The sequence below is a fragment of the Atta colombica genome, unplaced genomic scaffold, assembly GCF_001594045.1.
Source record: "Atta colombica isolate Treedump-2 unplaced genomic scaffold, Acol1.0 scaffold242, whole genome shotgun sequence".
NCBI classification, from domain to species: domain Eukaryota; kingdom Metazoa; phylum Arthropoda; class Insecta; order Hymenoptera; family Formicidae; genus Atta; species Atta colombica.
In genome coordinates this window covers 342,239-360,807 of record NW_017259341.1, presented here as the reverse complement: position 1 = coordinate 360,807, position 18,569 = coordinate 342,239, and the positions used below count along the sequence as shown (strand labels likewise).

Here is an 18,569-nt window from a genome sequence, read left to right as displayed (position 1 = left end):
TATATATATATGCGGGCATCATCCAGTCGCGAATGTATTATTTATAACATATATATCGTCTGCGCAATTCGTTCCCATTCGAACGACGCGTATCGGATAAGCATATGCTAATATATTGTCCGCACTGTTCGACGTCAACGGAGCGTGTCGATGAAGCTGCAGCTAAATTAAAAGAATGATCGAACTGCGATACGCGCGATTCGTTGACGCAGCGCGTACTTGCATTCTTTTTTATAAAGTCTCCTATTGTTATCTATACATTTATCTTTGATTTATGTATATTAGAATTTCTCTTAGATTTATGTTTAAAAAAATTGAATCATTTGTTGACGTTTAACATAAAAAGCTGTAGCGTTCTACAACTCACGACGTGAATGCGAAACCGTGTAAACGGAAACTTTATTTTGAAAAAGGGAGAAAATTGAGCTTTTGTGTAATTTAATCTGACGGTTATAATTGTGACTTAACAACTAATGGACCTCAGCTAACTTCTCAAATATTCTACGAAATGAAATAAAAGTTTAAACACACCGCTTTCAGAACGCATCAGGATTTTTCGCTCGTGCACTTCTCAATTTAATTATAGTGAGTTGCACCGCGAGTTGCAGGCATGTTTTGATTCTTTTTTTTTTTCTCTAAACGTATATTATATTCGGTCCTTTGTGCCATAATTCGCATAACGCACGCTCCAATTATTCCCGAGGCATTCGCTTGTTTGTCAGTAATCTCGTCACACGGTAGGACGCAGTAAATCGATGAATATGCGCGTGAGTGCTCGGCGCAGCGTCATTATGCATTGCGAAGGTGTCGGGATTCGTGACGTCACGACATAAGTATACGTACTCGTCATCGATGATTCGAGCCATCGTCATGGAACTCGCTTTTCGAAGCGGGTACGTGATCGCCCCGGTAACCGACCGCGACGCAAAGCGCCTCTCCGTAAGCCGTATCGGACACAGACGATATACGGTTTCAGCACGCGATTCAGATATCAGGTTCCGCGGTTCATCACGACGATCAAACCGCGGAGTGCGTGTCACCGGATGAGATTAATCGGAATCATTCCTGTGTTCAGAGCAAGCAGGATGCATCGACTGCGAGTATTAACGACGACATATTGAATTATCGATGACTGCCATTCAACTATATTCCAACGTGGAACGTTATTTCGAAAGTAAATAAAACTGATCTGTCAGTACTGTGTTACCATTCATATTTTAAATAAACAAAAACTACGACGACTGCTTTTGTAACGCGCAATCTTCGTTTTGTTTTAACCCTTCAGAGTTAAAATTTGTAACACAATTACCGACACGCTGGGTTTGTAAAATCCATTTAATTTATGTTAATTAAAAAGCATTAATTAATTACAAGGAACCGAAATGAACGTAGTTATAAAAAAGAATGAATACTAAATTGTATTTTAATCAGAATAATTCAACAGATTTAACATAAAGAAAACTTAATTGTTTCATATTTTCAACAGAGGTTTATAATTGAGTGCATTCACTAACCTGAGAAAAAGATACTTTAATTTGTGAGATATAATGTTCATTTCACTATATAAGTCTTATTTAAAAAAACGGCGAAATAAAAGTTTTTAAAATGGATAACAAACTATCATTTCATTTTTATAGTTAATAACAAAATATGAAATATATTTTATAGAAACGTACATTCTGTCATCATAGTCAAATTTTTTTATATTCAATAAATATTGAAGAAAATTTCTAAAAACTATCACTGAATATTTTAACTTTTTTTTCTCATTGTCAGTGTAAACAGTGTTATACTAGAAAAAATGTATTTCTATAAACCAAACATTTGTTGTAATGATAAAATATTTAGTTAAAATGTATTTTAAAAAATGTGTTTATACTAAACTGTTTAATTAGTAAACAAATATATTTATAAAGCAGGAAAATGTATTTCGCAAAAGCAATTAAATTTTTTGTTATATAAAAAAATTTTGACGGCTAAAAAATGCTTCGCTAAACAATTTTGCTGAAGACATCAAATTTTTTCCTTTGTATAAAAAAAATATTAATTGCAAGTATATTTTAATAAAAATAATCTAAATTTGCAGATGAAGAAAATTTGTAACTGAAGAAAATTGAATTGTCTCACATCACATATTTATAAAGATTTATAATTGAATGTCCAATAAATTCTCAGAGAGAGAGTTTCAAAGAATATAAATACTATACTCTTACGAAAGAGTTTAAAAGAAAAATCTTTAAACATGAACATTGTCTAAAACCATAATTATGTGATTTGGCGATTGACGATTATTTTTCAGCAAATTACAGCAAACTAATTGATGATTATACTGTTTTTGCTCTGATTGGTGATTATAGTTTAACGAAGCTCCGTAATTAAGGCCGGTATTCATAATCAATTCTTATATTTCAAACTGATCTCAAGTAGAGTCAGATGTTATAAATCAAAAGGGTTCTATCAGCATCTTAAATAAGCACTACAAATATCTCTCTAAGATCTGGTTACCAACATTACTTCAATTTTAAGCGAAACTTAAAACTCTCTCTATCTCGTTTTAAAACCGAAAAGAGATGGGGACAAAGAGAGTTTTAAGTTCTGCTTAAAATTAAAGTAACGTTAGTGCAACCGAGCCTAAGTGTATCAGACTACGATTTGACGATTACGATCGATGGTTGAATGTAGTCTGATATGACAGGAATAACATTCGCGTGAGTTCGAGACTGACGAGGATCAATCTCGCAAGATGGAAGTACACGTTCGAGCGATCGGCTCGAGCGAGAGAAGTGGTGAGTGCGAAGTGGCGAGAAATAGCAGCGCAAGATGATGTTGCGACATCATGACCTCGTGGCTGAGATGTTTGGCTACGTCGTCCGTTCGGTGATCGACGCATCTCGACGGACCCGACGCGTATTACGCACACACATATGTACGTATACATAACATAGGCGCACGTATTATCCACGTTTATCCACATATACGAACATATACGTGTCGCACCCACACGCGCACTGTCAGGTATCGGGCGACGCTGCGGCGCCCGTTTGCTCTCGTTGCCAGACTCTTTGGCGGCTTGGCGTCCCACAGGCTACGCGCTGCCATCTCCCTCCATCCCTCTCGTCATCTATCCCACCGTCGCATCTTTTCTACACGTCATCTTCCTCTTCCTTCAAGTAGCGTCTTCGATCTCTCTCCCCCCCCCTCTCTCTCTCTCTCTCTCTCTCTCTTTCTCTCTCTCGCCATTCTACGGACTCTTCGTCTCCTCCACCTCAAGCCGTTACCAACGACGTCATCTTCGCCGATGTCCGAGAGTGGCATTGAAGAAGTCACGTCTTTCTTTTTTCAGACTCCTCGCCTCTTTCCCCTTCTAGACGAAGAGGTTATAGCTGTTATTATCGATGCTAACTGCAATATGTATTATAGAGACCGACATCGCTCGATATAAAAAATATTCCGGATCGTGGTTGCGAAATTTTAAACAGTTAAGCAATATTTTCATTTTTAATGTCATACAACCTAATTCTGTCAATTAGATAAACAAATAATGTCCCCTATCATGAGATTCATCGTAATGGATAATTCATCGTATCCATTTTTAAATAGAATTAAGTAGGGTGGCCAGATTCATGATGAGCGTCAAAGGGCGAGATCAGCGGAAAAGGTTCGACCGTTTAATTAATTTAATTTACCCGCGCAATACCCAAAATTAATTAAATTCGCTATCGTGTAACATAAATTATTTTCGGAAAACCAGCCACCGCGAATGCTGCGTGAAAGACGCCCGCTTTTCAATCAACCCCCGCCATAGAATCGAATTACCGGAGTTGGCGAGCGCGCTCAATCGAGGGAGCCAAGCGGTTTCACTTCCCGCACCGGATCGAATCGTGCGGAATCCTCGACGGCTTCCTCGACGGATCGAATCTCATTTAGATTTTCACGATGAGATACTATACTCGTACACCGCCGAGAGAAACCAGCGCGCGCGCGCGAGAGAGAGAGAGAGAGAGAGAGGGAGAGGCAGCTCTTCCGGTGGAAGCCGTGGCACGCGAACGGTGTGTATGTATATTTGTAAGCACGTGTGCGCGTCCGTGCATATACGAGCGGTGACCGCGCGGGAACTAGCGTCGGCTCGAGTAAACCTGGATTTCAGGAGATTTAACGGCCGCGTCTGCCGGGAATACGTTATCAGTGGTCCCGCGCTTTCGCGATGCGGGAGCTGCCGCAGTCCAGGAAGCACGGGCTTGCCGTAAAATCGCATCTACAGGATACATGCAGGATTCCGCCGCGTACCTCGCGCGTGACGTTTACACGGAACCCACCCGGGCGGAATACAAAGAGAATAAGATACGCGTGAAGGGAACAATTGAAGAGCCTAGATAGTAGGAGGTCGCGCAACATTTTGCTGAAAACTTCATTTTCTGTCGCGGGAATGTTACATATGTATGCCGCAGCCGGCAAGCTCCAGGCATCGCATTAACCATAGGTTTACATACATAATAGAGATGAGAGTTGTTACGTTTTTCTACTTTGAAATATTTTATAATTTTTTCGACAGACAACCTTCATAGAAATTTAATATTAGTATCTACTGGTTAATTAATCACTTATTTTTAGTATTAAAAGTACTATTAATATTTACTCAAAGTAAGTAATTAATTAGCTAGTACTAGTATTAAATTTCTATAAAATAATGCCTACCTTCATTATCCATCTGACTATATATTATATAATCTACTCTAATAAAGTATCCTAATAAACCTTGATCCTGCTATATGCTTAAATTCTTACCTCATGAGTCATACACTTATTTTTATCTAAGACTCCCAAATTACTCCCAAATTTCTGATCTATAATCAGGCCTATTACACAATAGGGCCGTAAGAAATTAATCAGTCATAATCAATTATTTTTCTCATATTCAATTATGATTGGCCAATTTCTTATGGCTTGTGAATCTTATTGTGTAACAGGTCTTACTAATCCTACACAGAGAGAACAATTTTAAGCTAAAGTAAAATTTAGCTAGATACGGATCTGAAAATAATTTTATGTCGAAATTATCATATAGAATCATTAAGCAATGCTGCAAAAAGTTTTGACATTTTGGCAATCAACTTGAGCATCCTATATAATTTTGATGGATCTAATAAAATTATTTCCAAATCTGTATCTTAGCTAAATTATCTAATTCAATTTTTAGATACCTTAATAAAATCCTTCTTTTTGTATTTAAATAGATCTTTGCATCTTGTATCGATCCTCACGTTCTTCTCTTCTTTTTAAGAATCCTTATTAAATCGGTATTTTTTAATATTAGAATGCGTCACATCATTGATCATTTTTTAACTAAAATTTCTCTTCTAATCGAACAAAACAAGATCTCTCTCGATTTGGAATAGCTTATTCTCAGCCGTCTCTTGCAGCGAACATATCTTTACTTCGCACAACTTGTTCAAAATAAAGTTAGTACAAGGACAGTTGCTACTGTCTTTTAAAATATTACATTATATCTTGTACATAACAGCACTTCCATTGGAGATTTGAGGACAACATTAGTACATGGAAAGAACAATTTTGTTAAGTATCTAAAAATTTAACTATATACAGATTTACTTTATTGAACGCTCAAGCTGGTTGCAAGAATAAAAAATTTTTTAGCATTGCTCATCATGGTCAAGCTACATAATTATTTTGATGGTCCAATTATTTTAAATCTGTATTTAATTAATTTAATTTAGTATAATTTTTTTTAATGCTTCAAAATCATTCTTTCCGTGTAAAAGAAAATAATAATTGATCAGATGCTTTCCTTGTTCAACATATGTTGGAGAGAGTATCTGATTATTATTGCTCTCTCTTACTAATGTTATCCTCACCTCTCTAATGGAAGCGTGCTGTCTATTATAGTCTATGAAATTAACAAATCGTGCTTCGTGCGTACGTGGCATTTCAGACATCCCTTCATTGCAATATACGGAATCTCATTTAGACATTCTGCTTATGCTCGACGTTCGCTGTTCGATTATCCTCAGTTTCTGCGCGATCCATTATACATATATTATCGCCAGGGTGAGTCCGAAACTCGTTTTCTCTCTCGCTTCAATGATACTCTCATTTCACGGTCGAATAGCAGCATCTCCAGCAGCTGTGGACAATGGTTGATAAAGGCGCTCGTCTCGTCTCTTGGATCTCTGATAACGGTCTGATTTCTCTCCGTTTCATGACGGTTAATTAAGCGGCGGATAGCGCGCGTTTCGATTAGATGATCGAATAGCACGTTATCGATCACGAGATGGTATAATTCAGCGCGTGAACGATCAACCTCGTTCAAGCTAAGGTTCTAGGGGTGCGATCCACTTAACCCTGCAAATGCTTCGTTTGATCAATTAGAAGACAAAATTTTATGAATTGACCAATCAAAGAATGCTTCCAACTATTTGCAGGGTTAAGTGGACCGCACCCTAGATTTACAAGAGTAGCACATCCTTTTTATCTGAGAATGTCTTGTCTTCTTATTAGCTATTTTCCCTTTTCTGATCGCCATTTTTTATTAATAATTGGTTTATAGTTCAATAAACATTCAGTATTCCTTTAATATAATTCATTATTAAAAAAATTTAAAGTCAATAAAAAGATAGACAGTTATTTGAATATTCTTGTTAATGATTACGTTCAGCAGAAAAAGCAACATTTAAGTATTTATTTAAGTGTAAGCCACATTTCAGCTATAACAAATCGACATTGTGTACATTGAAAGAATAATTTCGCAAAAGAATCTAAAGATTCAGCTGCATACGGATTTGAAAACAATTTTGTTGGATCATTAAAATAATTTTGCAGGAATCTTAAGCATGATGAACAATGCTGCAAAATCTTTTGATGTGTTTTCTATTTTCTAATAATCAATTTGTCGTTCTACCTGTTTTGATAGTCCAACAAAATTATTTTTCAGATCTGTATCTAACTAAATTTTTAGATTCTTCAACAAAACTGCTTTTTCAGGGCATCACTAAGTCTGTGTTCTTTTTAACTAAAGTTCTTACACGATTTATCTTTCTTCCTTTTTTCTTCTAAAGAAGAAAACAAACAAAATGAACCATGCAAGAAGTTCTAAAAGGAATAGGCTTACTGTGTCACAAGAGTATATGACTGTGTTCCGTTACTGGGAAGCACTTAATATCTCGAGCCTAAGTGGAAATCACTCTAGTTCAAATGAGGTGTCGCGTGTAAGATCCACGTAGGGTGGGAAGAAGAAATGGGCCGCGCCAGTGTGAGGGCATCTTAAGACAAGGCCACCCGGCTTGGTTGATTAATAAGGGTGCGAGAGAGCTACCTTCGCGTTCCATTCTCCCGCGCTCTCCTCACCGTGTCTGCTTCTTTCGCGCCACGATCGTTCCCACGAAAGCGCATTCCGCATGGCGGCTTGGATTTTGAGCGACGGCAGGATTCGATTAGCGAATCGCGTGCGTTTGTTAACCCTTCGCGCCCATTTATTCCCGGCTAGCATTCATTCGACCAGAGAGGAGCGGCCGAATGAGCGTTGTACCATTTTTCTTCTGTTGCGGCAACAGCCCGTCCGATAACGCGTTTAGAGTGAACTTATATTTATCCAATGTTATTATATACACGTGATGTCAAAGAAATGGAATATTGTTGATTTAACAAGACTCCGTGTCAATAAATCTTGCACTTTGCGATTTTTTTATGTCGAGAGAAAAACATCGACAACCTTGATTTTATGAAAAAATTATGGCAAAAAATGAGTTATTGGAACCAACTCACTCTCCGACACGTTCGCCGTTCCAGCAGTGTTTGTCGGGATATTCCTCGCAGATCGCGTCCGCTAATGTGCCATAGAAGATGCGGGACCTGAGGACGCTCGCCAGGAAGTTAACCAGCTGCTTATGCAACTTGTTCAGCACGCTGTCTTGTGCGTGAGACGATAACAACGATGCAGCTGTATGCACCTCGCCAGTGGACGACGTGGACGATTTCGCAGCTGCATCCGAGGACACTGGGCTTTTCTCGCTATCGGGCGATAGCAACTCCGAACGACCACACACCTTTCTCACCTGAAATAGCCAAAAGCATCGATCCTGCTGATTATTAATGTATAACGAGATAAATAATTCTTAAGATAAGAAACTGAACTACATGGAAAGAGCGATAGATTTTGTACATGCAGTTAAAAATTTAACTAGATACAGATCTAAAAATAAATTTGTTGAACTAGCAAAATAATTACGTAGAACATTCAAGCTGCTTCTTAAAATATCAAACTTTTTTACAGCACTACTCATCGTGCTTGAATTTCCTTATATGTTCTTTTGATAATCTAACAAAATTCTTTTCAAATCTGCATGTAGCTAAATTTTTAAATATTTCAGCAGGATCGTTTTTTCCATGTTTGCCAATAAATCAGATATCAATAGTGTTTCTAATTATAAACAATGAAAAAAATAAGAAATTTCCAATTATCGAACATACGATTTGTACAAAAAAGAAACGAAAGTAATGTTAATGGCATAACAGATGATTTTTAATCAGGAGAAAAATAAACTAGAACAAATCAAAAAGGTCATACAACGAGAGACGATTCTCGCGAAAATGTGACACTCTATATATCAATGCCGCTGCACCTGGCTGCAAGTGGTACGGTAAATGTGACACACGCATAAAGATCAGCACCGTAAGAGCTTTTGCCAGCTACGGCGTGTCCATTGGCAAGTGTCGCCTGCAAAACTGCTTGTTCCCGTTCCGAACGACGCGTCAATTTCTCGACGATTTAATAGGCGACGCGCCCTGACAGTTTTTACACTTGACCGAGTCACGCCACGTTTCGGCGCGTTCACGCGTTAATCAAGGCATACACGCGCATACACACGCATGCAGTATCTTGTCGCCAAAGAGTATTCTTCTCCGCTTCAAAACCGCCGGTGGTCAGGGCTCTTTCCGGAGCTACAGCATTCACAATTTTTTAAAGCACAGCGAAACACATGAAACATTATGACAGCTGATGATGATATTTTTACGGTGTTCTCAGAGATTTTGCAAGACTTCTCGGAAAATAGTATAACATGGCGCTTTTTATAGCGTAATGTCTGTCGGAGATGTCCAAATCCCCGAAACATGGCGTTGCCAAAAGCGCAACTTTTCTCGTCTTCTTCTGCACGCCAGCCACGTGTACGTGTATTACGTGTCCCGAGGTAATCTAAGGTGCATTCACAACGATCACGTACAGATACTCGCGATATTTCAGGCTTAAGTTGTAAATTGCTATTTATGGATCACGTAAAGGTTTACAAACGCAATCACGCAATGGCGAAATTATTGAATCGTATACTCTATGACGAACGAGGAATAATTCTTACTGATTTCATTTCGCCAAGAAGACAGAATTTATAACAGATCGATTCGCATTGTGTATCCTAATATTTTATAACATTTCTATGCGTCATCGTACAGCTCGATCACAAAGATAAAAGCGTTTTCGCTCGGAACGAAAGTTTTCTGCTACTATAAAAAGAAGAAAAATATTATCTCTCAAATCGAAAACGGTTCTGCTTTTGTTTCAAATGTCCATTCGTCGATTGCGATTTTATGGAAAATTTTATGGAAATTTTGTAAAAAAAAAAACACGTCTCTCCGCTCCATTACTTCATTTTTGTTTGTCAATTCGTTTGAAATAAGATTTTTTATTTTTCGAAATTTTATGTGTTTATGAAATTCGTCGTTATCCTTTATAGGCAATGATGAAAATGTCTTCTCTAAAAGTCAACTCGCGATAAGAAATACATTGGTCATAATTTTAATTATCTTCATAAATGTGTTTTATATGCGGACAGCCAATGGATTTCGAGAATTTTTAAAATTCTTTTCTGGTATAAAAGTACTTTTTATCGCTTCGTTCCTAGTTACATCGTCTAATCTCATGTATCAAACATATAACATTCGTTTCGTTTTTATCATCTTCGATTATACCTATAATTATTAATCTCGTCAATCAACATAACAAACTTGTAAATTCCTTTTAATATTCACGTCACCTTTTCGAAATCTACTGTTAACGTCACTATTAATCTCATCCACACTGAGAACAAAAATTTGTTCAACGAACTAAACACATTTAATTGTTTGCAGATTTGATTAATTCAACAAATTTCATTTAATTGAATGTAATCATAGTCTATTTAACAAACTGTTCAATGTTAAGTAGACTACGGTTAAATTCAATCAAATAAAATTTGTTGAATTGACCAAATCTACAAATAGCTAAATGTGTTAGTTGAGTGAATTATTTTTAATGCATCAATACAACATTTATTCACTGCTTGACTTAATATCATACTAAAGTTTTTTAAGTTCTTACAAAATCAAAAATGCTTTAAATAAGAACTTCGGAAAATGTCAAATTCTGATTTTGAAACTTGATAAATTACATATTTTTATAAAATTATCTTTATTTATCCACATCGATAATACTTTTCGAAACTAATTATTTTCATATTTTCATTTTTATATTTTTTATATTAAAATTCATATTTTTTTAAATTAAAAAAAAATATTATTGAATTAATAAAGGTAATTTTATTATATTATAAAATTTATGTACAAAATCTTTTCTTAAATCTTTTCTTAAATCGTTTTTGAGATATAATAAAAAAAGCTAAACTGCTTTATTTATAAAGAATGAAAATTCATCCCTTAAAACTGTTTTTTCACTTCAATTCATATTTCTACATATATCTATGTGCCTATACATATAAAATTTCATTAAAATCAAAATTTAATACTTCAAGAGAAAGTACTTCCTTTGTTTATATCACACTGAAGTTCCTTAAGTTTTCTCAAGACCACAATAAGCAACGCTTCAAGAACTTCACTAAGTATTTCACATGAAGTATTACATTCACATCGTGGCAATAGTTACCCAGGGAGATTGCTTTTGTGATTTTTACCAGGTCATACGATAGGCAATGAACCCGTTTTATCATTACTAAGAATCAAAACATACGAATCAAGAGCGTTTATCACCTTATCAGCCGCGCCGCCGTTCAAACAATAATCATTAAAATTATCATTGACATCTCTCCCGCGAGATTCTCGCGCCGCCTTTCTGTCCTAATTACTTTTAACGCGGCCCATAAAAGGAGCCCGGGCCCCGGCAATGCGGTGGTTGCTCTTCGGGCTCTTCGAGGCGGCATAATCGTAAAACCGGCCGGCCGAGCGTAATTAAGACGGCACGCGTGGGCGTTCAAACGTCGCTCGCTCTCTCGTCTCTCGTCTTCTCGATTTTTCATTTTTTTCTTTTTCTCCTTCTCTGTCCTTTTTCCTTCTCTTTCCAAGAGACGCGACTTCTCCATCCTTCCTTCTCTCAATCCTTTCTCTACTCGAGCGAAACACGGAGCGAGTTTGGAATGCTGTGCATCTACCGTGAGAAGACTTCCAAACGAGTAGAATGATAATACTGTCTCACTGTGATTTTGCAAATATGCGATCTTGCGATATTATGCTTCATAAAAGAACTAACAGTATTATATAATTGACAGTGTGGATTATATCAATTATATTGATTTATGCAATCAAACTAAGTAGTGGCTTTTTGTAAGAAAAAGACTTCTCGTAATGAGAAATCTTTATTTCTTATTAATTCTAGAAAAAAGAAGATAACCGGCAGTAATTCTAAAACATAGTTATGCAGATAAGACTGGCATTTAACCGTATCTGCGATATAACTGATTTAAATCATTTAACTTGATGGTTTAATGACTTCTCTTTCATTGCTTCCTGTCGGAGAAAGAGGAACAGATAAAGATGTTACATCTTTTCTAGTAAAGTTGAATGGCTTAAAGATCAATTATATTAAATGGTAGAAAAAAATGTTTTTAAAAAATAGAATATAAAATAAAAAAATATAATATAAATATGAAATACATAATATATAGTAAAAAAAATATAAAAATATAAATATAAAAAATATATTAACTTTTATAGAACGAAAAAGCCACTATAATAATATTGAAACATTATCTTATTTTGAAAAAAAGGATACAACGAAATAACTCAGAGTTAGGAAAATAATTTCACAAAAATTACTCGCGATTACATTACTATTATTCGCTACTGATTTTAAAAAGTAACAAATTATAATTTCTGTTACTTTTTCACCAAATTTTGATGATTCCTTTTTTAGAGTGTTGATCACTCACTCATGAATCAACTGGAATTTTGGTGGAAAATGAACGATTCAAAATTTTTATTAAATTTATTAGATCAAATTTACTAAATTTTTGATCAAATTTACTAAATGTTAGTTATTTCAATTAAGATTTTAATAAATTTAACATTCTCTAAATCTGAATCAGTGGATAATAAATGATCAAGTATCTGATATCAATGTCAAGTATGTCATTGGTAATCAGTAATGTGAGCTCTCTACCCTATCTAATCTTTATTATGTGATCTAATTAACCTTGTTTTAATGCATAAATTCAGTGAATGTAGTGTGAGAAATATTAGAAGATTGAAATTAATATGCAAATATCAGTATTTTAATTATGCTCAAACATTCTTCCTTTTTTAGTTGAATTTTACTGATAATCAGTGCCAAGTACGCTACTGGTAATCATTGAATTAAATGTAAGATCCCTAATCTAGCTAATTTTTATCATATGATCTAAATAACCTTGTTTTAGTGCTTAAATTCAATTAAATATTGAAAGATTGAAATTAACATGCAAGTATCAATATTTTAGTTATTAATGCTCAAATATTCTTCCTTTTTTAGTTGAACTTTAGTGATTATCAGTGCCAAGTATGCCACTGGGTAATTAGTGACTATCCACTGATTCAGATTTGGAGAGTACAACATCACATATAAATTGTATACAAACGATGAAAGTAATTATTATATTCGTTATTATTAACGTTACAAATAAGAAAATGTAACATCGTTATTCAGTCATTACTGAAAAACGACAAAAAAATACAAGTAACACGTTGCTTTCCAATTCTGGAAATAACAAATTATAAATCTTAAGGAAAACCTATAAAATTTTTAAATAAACTCCCGTCCTCTAAAAATTAAAATCAAACAAAACAATCACTTAATATAATTAATTAATATAATTTTACACAACTAATATACTTTTATAACAACTAATATACAACTAATATAATTTTATATAATGTTATTATAAAAAAAAGATGTACGCGTTAAAAATCGAAAGTTTGGAATTCCAAAAGAACCCTCCTTATAATCGTCCATGATGCAATATCTTCACCGACTTAATTCCATCATCCGAGATATGACGTAATTGCGAGAAACGAAGGATTATATTTGTCCAAAAGGGGCAGATACAAATGGTCCCATAGGCGTGCATTGCAAAAAAAATTAACTGAAGAAAGAAAAAAGAAAAGAGAGAGTCAAACTGGACGAATGGGACGACACAATCAGCGAGAATAGATCTTCGCTGCGAAACACGCGCGGAATTTTATCGAGAGAAATTTCGCGCGCGTGTCCCTTATTATTCGCATACGCGCGATACTTTTGCTATCCAAGGAGGGCCGGCTGTACCCTTGACCCGTTCTACGGCAAATGGCGACAATGAGTTCCGTTTCTCACTCGTGGGACAAACGAGGCGGATTAGAAGATCAGGATGTTATCGCTTAACGCGCCCGCGCCAGATCACGCTCGGCCGACTCGCACCGAATATATCGCGGCGATCTCAGAAAGAGCCGCATGAAGAGCGATCATTATTCGCTACTTGTAAGCTTCTACGCCGGAAGCTAGAAATTTGGATTTCTAAATCACCCTGAAAAGATAGCGATATCAGTGCTATCTATATTACAAATTACGTGTACACGGAAGAACGGATTTTGCTAAAGTATCTAAAAATGTGGGTAGATACAGATCTAAAAATAATTTGTTGTCAAAATGATTGTATAGAAAACTCAAACGTGCAAAAAGCCGTATACCATTGTAAAAAAATTTTAATATTCTAATAATCAGTTTGAGTGTCCTATATAATTATTTTGATACATTTATTTTCAGATCTGTATTTAGCTAAATTTTTTAATATTTTAGCAAATTTCTTTTCGTGTAAAAAAAGGAACAATTATATAGCGATTAAATAAATTTGAAAAATTGAAGAAGAAAATTCATATCAACATCTATTATTTTATCTAATATGAATGTAATACATTAGATGTTATCTAATATTTTTACTCATATTAATAAATAAAAATATATAGATATTCAACTTTAGAATATATTAAATATTGATCTATATTAATTAATGTACAAGAATATAAAAATTAATATTTAATATTTCTATCTTTTAATGTACATAGATAAAAACGATAAGAATTCGATATATATATATAGATTATCTCACTACACGTTTCCTGATAACTTTAAATTATCATGTAAAATTGAATTTTAATTTAATTTCAAGCAAGATATTAATTTAATACATAGCGATAAGATACAAAAGAGAATATTTTGATCGAAAGGAAATATCTACTAACAAGGATAAGGTCATTGATCTTTTGCCGCGTATTCGGCAACGAGGGTGGTAATTGCGATATCAATATCGTCTATATTCATGTCAATGATAAATTATATTGATAACGGGGCCAACAAGGAACGAGCGGATGAGAAGAATGGAGGCTCAAACATGCCCGTGAAACCGAGTACGATGAAGCGGAGATCTCGTTCATCGAATAAGAAAGACCAGGTCTCCTTTCGCAAAGATAGCAACTGGATAATTGATATACAGCGTGTATGCGATTCAAATAGAATGCAAGAACTGGGAAACAGATTACCGCTCGAAAAGAGAAGCATTCAAAGTGATAGCCGTGTTAACAAAGCGAACATATATTGCTTCTAACACCTCAACTGCCATTGTGCAATTAGATAACATTATCGCCGACTCTATTTTTATATCAGTATATTGTTTTAATATTGCTACTCAATTATATTTACTTTTCGCAAAAACTTGCAATAACATTTTATTTCGCTATTCAAAAAATCAAATCAAATTCTATATTCAGCAGTTAATGTCAAAAACATTAAATATTATTGTAGTAAAATCTGAAAAAAAAAATCGAGTTGTAAAAAGCATAAGAAGATCCGTTTTAATTTATTTATATATTTAATCGTTACCCTAAGAGAATCTCATTCTCTTCGTCCCAAGAGAGACACGAAAAAAAATCTGATAATAATAATCAAGAGAGCTTAGATAATAGTTATTAAAATGTGATGAAATAATTTCAACCAAAACTAACTAAACGCTAACTTTATTTTAAATATTATCTTTTTTTTTTAATCACACGAAGAGAACCATTTCATTGAAGCTATTAGATAGATACATACGAAAATAGTTATATACATACATATAATTTATACATACATACATACATACGAAAATAATTTTATTTGAACTATCAAAATAATGGTTGCTAAAATATTAAAACTCCGCAGCATTGTCAATGTTTAAGCGTTTGCATAATTATTTTAATGATCTAACTTATTCTATCTTATTATAATAATCTAACAAAATCATTTTCAGATCTGTATCTATAGATGAACTTTTAAATTATTTCAGCAAAATCGTTCTTAAAGTATCAAACGATTGGCTATTATTATTGTATTTGGTAACATTTACTAAATAAATATTTCATTAATACACTAAATAAAATTTAATATTTAATAAACCAATATAATATATTTAATAACTATTATCAGACTCTTTTCAGTGAAATATATATTTATTCAAATATGAAACATCCGACGTGAAAAAAGTATCTCGCAAATATAATTTTTTGTTCCCTTCGAGAAACCTCGAGTTGGCCGCTCGTGTGAAGCTCGAGGGTTCCCCGACTTCGACCGTAGGTCGAAATTGAGATTTCCAAGATCGACGACAACGCGTGACACCGACGCTGGCTAATAATACTCGTCGGTTAGGAGAGAGAACGCGGGCATCGCGTTCAACCGCTGATGAATAATAACGCATCCTGTTCCACCTACTACGGGAGAGACAATACCGATTCCAAGGATCCTCGACCCGGCTGCCCGCGCGCACCTCACTGTACGTCGTCTCGACGAACGATGGGGACCGTGTGCGAAGAATATAAAATGCAATATACCTATTTCGTTCTTCGACGACAAGAGGCGTCTCCATTGGGTGACGCATCAGACATCTCCTATGGGAATACGCTCAATGTCGCGGCGTGGTACACATCCAGATGACTGGATATCCTCTAATAAAAGTTTGGACACGTGGAAAGAATGATTTTGCTCAAGTTAAAAATTTAGTTAGAGATAGATCTGAAAATAATTTAATTGAATCATCATCAAAATAATTACGTAGGAAACTCAAGCATAAAAAGTTTTGACATTCTCGTAATCAATTCGAGCATCCTGCATAATTATTTTAATAATTCAATAAAATTATTTTCAGATCTGTATTTAGCTAAATTTTTAGATGCTTCAACAAAACCATCTTTTTCACGAAACAGCCACTTTTGATTGATCCGCTATATTTTAATTCCTGAGACAGAAAGAGATAAAATAAGAAAGAAAGAAAAAAATAAAACAGAAAAGAAACAAATAATAAATATATGTTTTCTTTCGCATAATTTTATTAAAACTAGAAATCCCTGTATACAAAACGCGATTCTTATTATTCAGATTCTTATTAAAGGATCTTATTAGAGATCACTATGATACAATTAGAAATCTTCTAATAAGAATTTGAACAAGTTGTATTTTGCATGCAGAATCTCTATATAATTTTAGCAAAATCACACGAGAGAGAAAAAACATTTCTTTTTCTTTTTTTTTATTATCCCTCCCCCCCCCTCTCTCTCTCTCTCTCTCTTCTATTAAGAATTATTAAAACATAGCAGATCAATCAAAAATGATTATTTCGTCAGATGTGTCCAGACTCTAATTAGAGGGTCTCCAGACACAACGGGTAGTCACATCGAATTCCACGTCTTTACGTTACGGAAGTTATTAGATGTGCGCGTTCTCCTTGTTTATTCCTTTATCACAGTCGGCGTTGTGCCGACATAATAAATAATGAACAGATAAAGGAAGGAAATACAAATGCGATATGCACGTGATGAAAGATTGAGATAATTTTATTCTGCGATGTAACTTGTCGAGTCCGCATCACATTCGATATAATTATCCGATGGAAGAATTCCTCGGACGCGAACACGCGACAGATTCCACGGTTGGATGGGTCGAACGATGACGACGACGAAGATCTGATGATCATTTGGCGGCTCAAAGTTCAACCAATTTAGTCGTGGCGCGATGACGTCAGAAATGCGCGTTCACCGTTCGGTTGGATCGTTCGCGCTTACTTTCGCGATTAAAGAAAGAGAAGAGTCATAACCGCCATCGTCTACGGCGCAGATCGAAGATAACGGCGGGTTATTCGGACTCGCGAACCTGAGGCACACGGGGGTGGGTGGCGAAAGGAGCGAGTGATAATCAAGAACTCTTCGATCGGAGTACACTCGCGCTCAGCGATTTCCAGGAAAGTGCGATTAGCTCTAAATAAAGCCTCAGAGCTAACATAAACGTAAACGTTACATGAATGAGTTAGAAATTGTAAATCAAAAGAATTCCATACAGATCATTCTAGTAATATTGCAGCAATTTTGCAATAATATTCTAGCAACTTCCAATCTTGAAGTAGCATTACAAATATTGCAGCAACATAACAACGTTTCAGTAATATTGTAATAACATTGTAAACGTTGTAACATTTCAACAATATCGCATAACATGGTAATATTGCAGCAAGTTTCTGTGCTGTATAGGATATAAAATATTTAAGCCAGCGAACACAATTTAGCCAATATAATAATTATATCCATAATAGCCAATTAATCAATCAGTATACCATAATGTAATGTACCACTGATCATCAACAAAAGCCAACATTAGAAGATGTGTATACGTAAATTCATTCTCATATAACAAATCTAATATAAACATTATATATAACATTATATATTGCAGAGTTTCTTCAATCAGTTTATTTTACAATTGACAAGAAATCCGACTTTTGTAATAAGACGTATATTTAAATATGCACCTTGCGGCGCACTTATCTCTAAGACGATAAGATAATAACAAGGTAAAAGAGACCATAAGCAGTAACTCGACTAATTGTATTCGCAAGCCTAATTATGTGGGTCGTAATTTAGAGAGGGATGTTTCTAAGCGCGATTGAGTGAGAGCCTAACTCCGTCCAACTCCCGCGAGGCGGATCCTCCTCGAATAAAACGCACGAGCAGGTCCAAGTCGAGCGGAGCGGAGTGGAGCGGAGTGGAGCAGAGCGGAACCGCGCGCCGCAAAATGACTACGATCGATAGTATTCGATCCTTGGGCACTCGGTCGGCCCGACTCAAAGCGGTCCGCAAACGGCGAAGGGATGCGTGGAATGCAATGGGCGCGCCATGAGGTGGTGAGCGCCCCTCACCACCTCCGCACCACATCCGTCTCTTTTGCTTACGAGGTATTCTCTTCCGTTTCCTTCTAACGAATTTCG

The 18,569-nt window shown here is 35.3% G+C and overlaps 1 protein-coding gene across 1 annotated transcript in view; it reads right to left on the bottom strand.

The window, feature by feature from the left end:
* The window catches only part of LOC108688831 (division abnormally delayed protein), a 53,588-nt gene that overhangs the window by 12,996 nt on the left and 22,023 nt on the right, over positions 1-18,569 (bottom strand). Inside the window, exon 5 of the mRNA XM_018195295.1 lies at positions 7,780-8,069. Within this exon, the coding sequence (XP_018050784.1) occupies positions 7,780-8,069 (290 nt within the window). The remainder of the gene's footprint in view (positions 1-7,779; positions 8,070-18,569) is intronic.